Source organism: Pseudophryne corroboree, chromosome 2 (assembly GCF_028390025.1).
Source record: "Pseudophryne corroboree isolate aPseCor3 chromosome 2, aPseCor3.hap2, whole genome shotgun sequence".
Classification (NCBI taxonomy): Eukaryota; Metazoa; Chordata; class Amphibia; order Anura; family Myobatrachidae; genus Pseudophryne; species Pseudophryne corroboree.
The window spans coordinates 830,298,954-830,309,394 of NC_086445.1; the positions used below are offsets into that span (position 1 = coordinate 830,298,954).

At 50.1% G+C, this 10,441-nt stretch overlaps 1 protein-coding gene across 1 annotated transcript in view; it reads right to left on the bottom strand.

The window, feature by feature from the left end:
* The window catches only part of LOC135049817 (organic solute transporter subunit alpha-like), an 85,839-nt gene extending 81,686 nt beyond the window's left edge, over nt 1–4,153 (bottom strand). The window contains exon 1 of the mRNA XM_063955711.1: nt 3,567–4,153. Within this exon, the coding sequence (XP_063811781.1) occupies nt 3,567–3,663 (97 nt within the window). The 5' untranslated portion in view covers nt 3,664–4,153. The remainder of the gene's footprint in view (nt 1–3,566) is intronic.
* Nucleotides 4,154–10,441: the final 6,288 nt, after the last annotated feature.

Here is a 10,441-nt window from a genome sequence, read left to right on the forward strand (position 1 = left end):
CGGAGAACCGTTCCACTTGAGGGGGCCCCTAGTGCGGGCCAATTTCAGAATCACATCCCTATCCCGGTAATGAAGCAGCTTGGCAATGAACGTACGGGGGGGTGGCACTGGAGGTAAAGGACGCATCGGAACTCTGTGAGCGCGTTCCACCGCAAAATGTGGGGTGAATTCCTCCGCTCCAAACGCGTCCAACAGCCACTTCTCAATAAATTTTTCAGGGGAGGCACCCTCCTCTTTCTCAGGGAGGCCGACGAAGCGCACGTTGTTCCGCCTCAATCTCCCCTCCATATCGGTCATCTTTTTATTTACCTCCAACATCTGCGACTCCAGGGCAGAAGTACGTCTGCCGATTGGCGTAATCGTGTCTTCCAACGTGGATACGCGCGTCTCAACTTCACCGACTCTCGCACCCGCTGAAGGTCCTGATGAATAATGGATAAGTCCGCCTGGACCTGACCGATCCTATCGGCCAAGCGGACTTCGCTGGCTGTGACCGCATCCAGCACCTTTTGCAATGCCGCATCCGTAGCCTCCGCAGAAGAGGAGCCAGCCGACGGAGAAGGCGGCGATGAGGTCGACTGTAACTCCCCCCCCTGTTGGGACCGTGTCGGAGGGTTTCTAGCAAATTTCTCTAACTTCGCCGCAGCCGCGGCAGATTGATGTGGTTTAACCATTGCAGCCAAGCCGGTAATAGAGAGCCAGAAATTATAGTATATCAGAACTGTCCAGGTGCTACGTGTGTAACTGCGAAGTATATCAAAACTGCCCAGCTGCCGCCTATGGACACATAGTATATCAAAACTGTCCAGTGGGTGTGTATGGAGAGGGCAGTATAGCAAATCTGTCCAGGGACAGCCTGTCTAGATGCTGCCCGGAAGCATCTGCTGAGGGCCAACAGGATAATGTATCAATTGTCTCACACTGTGTCCCAGTATATATCAATAAACCACAGGGGCAGCCCAGCCAAGGAGCCACTATTAGTTTATATATAGTGTAGGGAGATCTGCAGACACAGATGCTCCCACACGTCTCCCTCCAAGGCCAGCTCCGTCCCCCCAGCAGTGTAAGTGCCTCTCCGAGAGGCAGATAGGGGAGTAGAGCAGAAGCCGCAGTGGTGATCAGGGGATCGGCGGCGGGATCCGCGGCAGTGCCGTAGCAGGGGTCAGGCAGAGTCTCCTCGTCTCGGCTCCACACAGCGGCAGCAGGAGCGGAGACGGACAGCAGTCTCCAGCGCGGGGAAAGGAGAGCGGGTCACGTGGTGTAGCTGGCCCCAGCACCCGGCTCGCACAGACAGTCCGGCTGCAGCGGGAATCGAGGGTACAGCTCCCTGTCCGACACGGCGGCTCCACCAAGAGTTCCCACAGGTATGGGGCTATTTTCGGGCCCAGGGGGGGACACAGGATCTAGTTATAGGATGATGAAGCTGGAGAGCCACAGAGCCTGTGTGCTGCTCCATGTCCGCCTTGGCCACGCCCCCCAGTGCAGGTTTTAGTGATATCAAGGCTGCAGCACAGATGGGTAAATCAAAATAACTGAGCTACTAATTAAGTCATCTCTGCTGAAGCCTGGATATCACTAAAACCTGCACTGTTGGTGTGCCTCGAGGACCGTGGTTGGGAATGCCTGTTGTGGATGATGTGCCCGACTCCTACACATTGTTCACTATGTCGCAGACGATGCATGCTCCCACGCGTTGTCAGCAACATCCTCCATTGGACCTGCGTGGTCCGACGGGCGACATAGCCAGCGAGGGCCTTGCTGCCGAATGGTCAGACGGGCGACATAGCCAGCGAGGGCCTTGCTGCTGAATGCAGCATGGCTCCTGCTCCCGTTTAATGTGCACCCAGCTTTGGTGTCGTACTTCACCTCTGCCTCTAATTCATTTCATCCACCAGACTCTCTTTAAGTCTTGTTCACTCCACCCTACAAATCTTGTCACAAAAAAACCCTTTTCTTATCCACTCATTGTCTGAAATAACTCTTCTGGTAAATACCCCAGATACTCCATAATGCAGCAAGAATTTACAGTATTTTTGAACTGAATAAATAGACATCTGAATTAGAAACAATCAACGCTGTGTATTCACTGAAGTCATCAGTTAATGAACTTGGTGGCTAATTCAGACCTGATCGCTGCTGTGCGTTTTCGCACAGCAGCGATTAGGTCTGAACTGCACCGGCGCCGTAGTGCGCCGGTGCATGCCAGACGACGGCTGTCTCAGCCCTGAGATCGTCTATGCCTGATTGACAGGCAGAGGCGGTCGCTGGGCGGGTGAGGGCGGGCCGGCGGCATTTGCCCGCCGTTTAGGGGGCGCGGTCTGGGCAACGCAGGCGTGCAGGGACCGTTGGGGGACGGGCTGCGGCGACTGCATGACATCACACGCAGCCGCTGTGACCGAGCAGCGACGAGTAGCTCCCTGCCAGCGTGCAGGAGCTACGCTGGTAGGGAGCTACTCTTCCAGTACCAAAGCATTGCCGCTGTGCCATGCTTTTGTACTTGTGCGGGGGGGGGGGGGGGGTCGGCCCTAACATGCGGGGCGGACTAGCCCTGTGCTGGGCGTTCCCCCTCATGTCAGGGAAGCTGATCGTAGATGTGCTAAATTTAGCACATCTACGATCAGGTCTGAATCACCCCCTTGATTTGGCACGTGTGCAAATTGAAGGGGAACTGGGAAATCTTTAGTATCTGTGATGGACTGCTGTCTTCTATAGATGTGTCTACATACACCTATACTCAGATGGCACCATTTAGCCTTGTTTGGCGCAACAAGGACGATTAAGCAGCACAATACACCCCACCACACATATTTCTACTGAATTTGCATCTTATTCACATCAGTAATGCAATAAAAGTACTATGTATGGGTACCCTGTACACTGACATTGCATGCAGTTGCCGTGTGCAACTCTGATGCTAACCTGGGTTAGACAAAAGTCTGAGGACCGATACAAGTGAGCCATATCAAGCATCGCACTACACAGCACTGTGCTTCATTTGTGATTTTATACCAACTTATTTGCAACAAAAATACAAATCCTAAGTGCCCAGGACACTATAAGTAAGTTTGGATGGCGCTGTGATGCAATAAAGATTCTAAATTCCGAAATAAGTACAAAAGTCCAAGAATCGCGACCGATGGAGGAGCACCTACGTTGTGCTATGTGGTGCAAAAAGGCTAGGTGTACCAGGATGCATATGTCCATCAGGAGCACAGTTCCGGCTCAGGCTGATGAATACATTGATATGCTAAATATTTTATTCTTGTTGAAAACAGACTGGTACTTTAGGGCACGTTTCACAAATAGTGATAAATACAGGATTCATAATGAGATGAGAAAATATAGAAAATGTGATCTCTGGCATTAAAACAATGTGCACTAAAACTCATACAACATACATATTAACCCTAATAATCTGTTTTTGACTAATTATTTCCATACAACGGGTGTACTCAAAACTAAGATAACCCAATAATAGAGAGGATGAAACATATAATAACTTATAACTGTGTGGGGTAAGGATGTGTTTGATAAAACTTCTAAAAAGTAGAAACAATTGCACTTACTTTCAATGATTTGATAGGAGTATGGAGCTTGTCTGGTAGTACAGATTGGATTATATAGAGCAGTAGTTCCATTAGTAGTAGCTTGTGTCACCTCCATACTGTCCTTTTCTGGAGAATTCTCCCCTTTCCCTCCTGCTCTCTGCCTTCCCCCTGCTCTCTCTGACAGTACACGGCTCTTGGCTTCTCAGTTACAGGGTGCAGTTCCAGTTTCTGTGTCCCCAGAGGGAGTCAGAGTTCTTTAAAGACTTTTCAGAGGCTGAGAAAACACTGACAGGGAAAAGAAAGTTCTGCAGGACGTAACTTCGGCTCATCTGAGCTTCTTATAGTTGCTGCATAAGTATTAAAGCCAAGGCAAGTTCTGCTAAACATCAACCAGGGGCTGTAAAACAGGCTGTAAATCAGTTATCCAGTGCTCCTTAATATGAGCCAAGCTGGGCTGTAAGTACCTGACTCACATCACTATCACTGATATGAGGAGATATTTTACCTACATTTTCCCAGGGGTTGCTGTTCTGTGTAATCTAATGCTCAGAGGGATTCCTTTTGTAATATAGTATGAGGGTAATTCTGAGTTGATCGCAGCAGGAATTTTGTTAGCAGTTGGGCAAAACCAAGTACACTGCAGGGGAGGCAGATTTAACGTGCAGAGAGAGTTAGATTTGGGTGTGGTGTGTTCAATCTGCAATCTAAATTGCAGTGTAAAAATAAAGCAGCCAGTATTTACCCTGCACAGAAAATAACCCACCCAAATCTAACTCTCTCTGCAAATGTTATATCTGCCTCCCCTGCAGTGCACATGGTTTTGCCCAACTGCTAACAAAATTCCTGCTGTGAACAACTCAGAATTACCCCCTATATGCGTACTGTACAGTGGCGCACGCAGGGGGGGGTTTTTCCAAGTACCTGGAAACCCCCCCCACCCCCACCCTGAAGAGTTGAATCTTCTGTTCCTGAGATGGAGACACAGCTGTCTCCATCTCAGGTAAAAGCCGCGTTCGCGACCGCGGAGCCGCTGCACTGCAGCGGCAGCAGAGAGCTACCATAGCTCTCTACTATAAACAGTCCGGAGGGGTGAAGGGGGAGCTGCTGGCTGCGCAAGTTCCCTCCGTCCTCACAGTGCTGCTAGCGCCTGGTGGAAGGGTAATCACATACTGTAACTGTGTGTATGTTTGTATTTGTAGTAATTTATGTATGTGTGTATGTATGTGATTGTTTGTGTATGTATGTTTGGGTGTGTGTTTGTGTATATGTGTTTGTGTGTCACTCTGTGTGTATATGGTGCAATACAGCACGTCCCTAGTGCAGTAGTTCCCTGGGTGGAGACTGGCATGCACCCCTCCGTGCAGTGGAAACCAGGTGGCACTTAGTAGTCTTTGTGAGTAAATCGATGTATTAAAGTACAAAAGGCATAGTGTACCGATGTTTCAATGGGCGTTTTTTTCAAGGTGCTTTACTGTAGGCTTGAAGGGAAAAAAAAACACTTTATGTGGCGTTAAAACGTCGGTACACTATGCCTTTTGTACTGTAATACATTGATTTACTCACAGAGACCGCTGAGTGCCGCCTGGTTTCTACTGCATGGGAAGGGGGGGGGGGGGGCATGCCACCTATTACATATAAGGAGGGCACCTCGGTATTAAGCAACATCTACAGTGAGTGCCTACTTTTTGTCATTAGATATATATATATATATATATATATATATATATACATACACACACACACACACACATATATATATATATATATACACACACACATATATACACACACACGTACGTGCACACATACATACATACACACACACATACACACACCCCCACATGGAAACCCCCCTCACTAAATCCTGCGTTTGCCCCTGCTGTAGGTAACAATGTGGTGGTGCCAGAGGGGGCATTCAGTACAGAACCTGCAACCCTCCTAGACCAAACATTCTAAGATGATAACCTGATGCTCTGACATCCATAGAGTTTATTAAAACGTTTTGGGAGACAAGTGTGCTATGTAATCTTTTTAGCTATTATGTTGAATGTGGGGGTGATTCAGACCTGATCGTAGTTGTGCTAAATTTAGCACATCTACATTCAGATTCTCTGACATGCGGGCGACGCCCAGCACAGAGCAAGTCCGCCCCACATGTCAGGCCTAATTCCCCCACACACAGGTGCAAAAGCTTTTGCACCGGCCGAGTAGCTCCCTGCCTGCGCAGCCTAGCTGTGTTGGCAGGTGGCTAACCGCCATGTTCTGGGTCGCAGCAGCTGCGTGTGACATCCCGCAGCTGCCGCGGCCCTCCCCAGCAACGGTCCGGACACACCTGCGTTGTCCGGACCATGCCCACCCAACGGTGTTCTGGTGCTGTTGGCACACCCCCTCCCACCCCGTGACCGCTTCTGCCTGTCAATCGAGCGCACTCCCCAAAAGGCTTCAGAGTGCGATCGCGTCCGTTGCAGTGATCGCCTCTGAATTAGACCCTTAGTACAATAGTAACAAAAGAATGATAAACAAACAAATGTCTGAGAAATACATTATCCATGTCCTGTATACCTTCTTTGTCTAGGGCAGTGGTTCTCAAACTCGGTCCTCAGGACCCCACACAGTGCATGTTTTGCAGGTCACCCAGCAAGTGCACAGGTGTATTAATTACTCACTGACACATTTTAAAAGGTCCACAGGTGGAGCTAATTATTTCACTTGCGATTCTGTGAGGAGAACTGCAAAACATGCACTGTGTGGGGTCCTGAGGACCGAGTTTGAGAACCTGTGGTCTAGGGCTTCACCAAAAAGCTCTTCTACATTTCTGAATAATAAAAGGGAGATGGTTCACTGTTAAAATTGCTTAGACTTCCGATTAAACACATCTCCTGTATAAGAAATATATGAGATGAAACACATTGATGTTCAATGGAGGAGAGGAAACTCTTTGTACTTTACTTGGGCACCACTTGATTAGTGTATTGGCTCTTTACAGAGGACGCGCTGACAGGGCCGTCTTAACAGCAGTGTAGGCCCCTGGGCAAAGCATTGCACTGGGGCCCCTACCCATCCTCCAGCGGTAAGAGTGGGGGGTGCTATCAGCAGCAGCTTTGATGTCCCGCGGGCGGTAGTGGGAGTTCTATCTTCCACTCAGCTGGTAGGACCTGGAGCAGTAATTTCTCCTAATTACTCCTTTACTGCACAGATTAGGTGGGAGGCAGAGGCAAACGCAGGATTTCTAGAGGGGGGTTTCCAACTGCAATCCACAATCTCCCACTCTGGAGAACATTGGAGCAAGTGTGGGTCTGGGAGAGTGGTAGAAGAACCTAGTAACGACCCTTGACATTAATGTAAATATTGGTCTTTTTATACGCTGAATGCTATATGGAATACAATATTAATATTTAACACAATATAGATGATCTATAGTATACGCTGTATCAAACATTTAAATAATAAATACACAAACATAAAAGAACCAGTACTGCACACATTCTCCCACCTTGTGGTAAAGGCTCCTGTCTCTTCTTCCTGGTAGCTACTCCCTGGTCCAGTGTACGGATTGAGGACTCAGATCCACACACACAGCAAACCTGGTAGAAGATGCTGCTACCACGGGGCATGTGCAGCAGCTCTGCTCTTCCATTAAACTGCATGATGTAATGGCAGCTACAGTAATTGTTTTATATAGTATTGCTATTGTCATAATTTAAGCCACTGGCCAAGAGAGGGGGGCTGTCTGGGCAACCAGAACCCCCCCTGCGTTTGCCTATGGGAGCTAAACTATAGGAGGGGGCATTGGGCTGAATGAAGGGGCCCTGGTACATAACTTCCAGGGTGGAGTTCAGGAGCCAGAGCAATCCACCAACAAAAATACAAAACTGCATATTAGGCGTATGGAGCTGGAGCAGGGACCAGCTGCTTGAAGGCTGATATCTCTGGTTCTGGACATAGTAGAGACAAGCTGCCAGTGTCCACCAAAAAGGGTGAGTCACAGCTTTTGGAGCATACTTAGAAAAACTTTAAGTCAGACAGAACCCGAGATATCTGGCTGGGATCAGTACTAAATCCCGCTAGACGGGATCCCGGCGGTCGAAATACCGACGCCGGAATCCCGACCACACAATCCCGTCAGGGGTGGCGAGCGGAACGCAGCCCCTTGCGGGCTTGCTTCGCTCGCCACGCTGCGGTCACGGTGCCTCGCTACGCTCTGCACACTATTATATTTTCCCTCTATGGGTGTCGTGGACACCCACGGAGGGAGAATATGTCGGGATTGTGCCGGTCGGGATTCCGGTGTCGGTATTTCGACCGCCGGGATTCTGTCCGGCGGGATCTTGACCACCTCCCATCTGGCTGGGAAGAGCAATTAACAGGCTTGGATGGGGAACACTGCTTTGAAGTTGGATTTTTCTAGTTCCCCAGGGCCTATTTTCAAAAATCTGGTACCCCTGGAAAGAGGGGACCCTCAGCTATCAGTCTAGGGCCCCTATACTCCTGGGGTCCTTGGGCAAGCAGTGGCGGATATAGCGGGGGGCGATTAGGGCGAACGCCCCCCCTACACATACCGGCACCGAGATAGAGGCCGGGTCCCACCGCGGTGTTGGGAACGGGGTGGAGAGCGGTGCAGCGCGGCGGGGGAAGGGGAGAGAGAGAGCGTCCTGGCGCGCGTACAGGTAGGAGGGGCGTGGTCAGAACAGAGGCCGGCGGGGGACAGGCTACAGTGATTGTATACACTGCTGCCTCTGCCGTCCGTTCTGACCACGCCCCCTTCTCCCTGTACGCGCGTCAGGACGCTCTCTCTCTCTCTCCCCTTCCCCCGCCGCGCTGCACCGCTCTCCACCCCGTTCCCAACACCGCAGCGGGACCCGGCCTCCATCCCGACTCCTCATGCTGCTGCGGACAAAATATGAGTAGGTGTCAGTGTATGCCATGTCTCCTCCCCTCCAAGCTAAAGTGTGTGTGTGTGTGTGTGTGTGTGTGTGTGTGTGTGTCATATCTTCCACCCCCCTTCTCCTCCTAGCTTGCTAGCTAAAGTGTGTGTGTGTGTCATATCTTCCACCCCCCCTTCTCCTCCTAGCTTGCTAGCTAAAAGGTGTGTGTGCCATGTCTCCCATCCTAACTAAAGCGTCTGTGTTCCATGTCTCCCCCCTCCCCTCCTAGCTAAAGTGTCTGTGTGCCATTTCTCCCCCCTCTTCTCCTAACTAAAGTGTATGATATGTCCCCCCTCCTAGCTAAAGTGTGTGTGTGCCACGTCTCCCCCCTGTGTTTTTTTCCTCGCTGCCCCAGTGTAAGTTAATATGGGGGTAGGATTCCCCTTGCCCCCAGTGCCTGCATTATTTTGGCTCATTCAGTGTACTGTAATGTGAATTTCGGCTCATTCAGTGTGCTACAATGTGAATGTCGGCTCATTCGGTGTGCTATAATGTGAATTTCGGCTCATTCGGTGTGCTATAATGTGAATTTCGGCTCATTCAGTGAGCTACAATGTGAATGTCGGCTCATTCAGTGTGCTATAATGTGAATTTCGGCTCATTCAGTGTGCTATAATGTGAATTTCGGCTCATTCAGTGTGCCACAATGTGAGTTTCGGCTCATTCAGTGTGCTACAATGTGAGTTTCGGCTCATTCAGTGTGCTACAATGTGAATTTCGGCTCATTCAGTGTGCTTTAATGTGAATTTCGGCTCATTCAGTGTGCTACAATGTGAATTTCGGCTCATTCAGTGTGCTACAATGTGAATTTCGGCTCATTCAGTGTGCTGTAATCTGAATTTCTCTGACGTCCTAGTGGATGCTGGGGACTCCGTAAGGACCATGGGGAATAGCGGCTCCGCAGGAGACTGGGCACAGCTAAGAAAGATTTAGGACTACCTGGTGTGCACTGGCTCCTCCCACTATGACCCTCCTCCAGACCTCAGTTAGAATCCTGTGCCCGGCTGAGCTGGATGCACACTAGGGGCTCTCCTGAGCTCCTAGAGAGAAAGTATATTTTAGGTTTTTTATTTTACAGTGAGATCTACTGGCAACAGACTCACTGCAGCGAGGGACTAAGGGGAGAAGAAGCGAACCTACCTAACTGGTGGTAGCTTGGGCTTCTTAGGCTACTGGACACCATTAGCTCCAGAGGGATCGACCGCATGGAACCGGCCATTGATGTTCGGTCCCGGAGCCGCGCCGCCGGCCCCCTTACAGAGCCAGAAGCAAGAAGAGTCCGGAAAATCGGCGGCAGAAGACATCAGTCTTCACCAAGGTAGCGCACAGCACTGCAGCTGTGCGCCATTGCTCCTCATACACACTTCACACTCCGGTCACTGAGGGTGCAGGGCGCTGGGGGGGGGCGCCCTGAGCAGCAATAAAAACACCTTGGCTGGCAAATATATCACAATATATAGCCCCAGAGGCTATATATGTGATAAATACCCCTGCCAGAATCCATAAAAAAGCGGGAGAAAAGTCAGCGAAAAAGGGGCGGAGCTATCTCCCTCAGCACACTGGTGCCATTTTCTCTTCACAGTGCAGCTGGAAGACAGCTCCCCAGGCTCTCCCCTGTAGTTTTCAGGCTCAAAGGGTTAAAAAGAGAGGGGGGGGGGCACTAAATTTAGGCGCAATATTGTTTATACAAGCAGCTATTGGGGGAAAAATCACTCAGTTATAGTGTTAATCCCTGCATTATATAGCGCTCTGGTGTGTGCTGGCATACTCTCTCTCTGTCTCCCCAAAGGACTTTGTGGGGTCCTGTCCTCAGTCAGAGCATTCCCTGTGTGTGTGCTGTGTGTCGGTACGGCTGTGTCGACATGTGGGATGAGGAAGGTTACGTGGAGGTGGAGCAGAGGCCGATAAATGGGATGTCGTCCCCTGTGGGGCCGACACCAGAGTGGATGGATAGGTGGAAGGTATTAA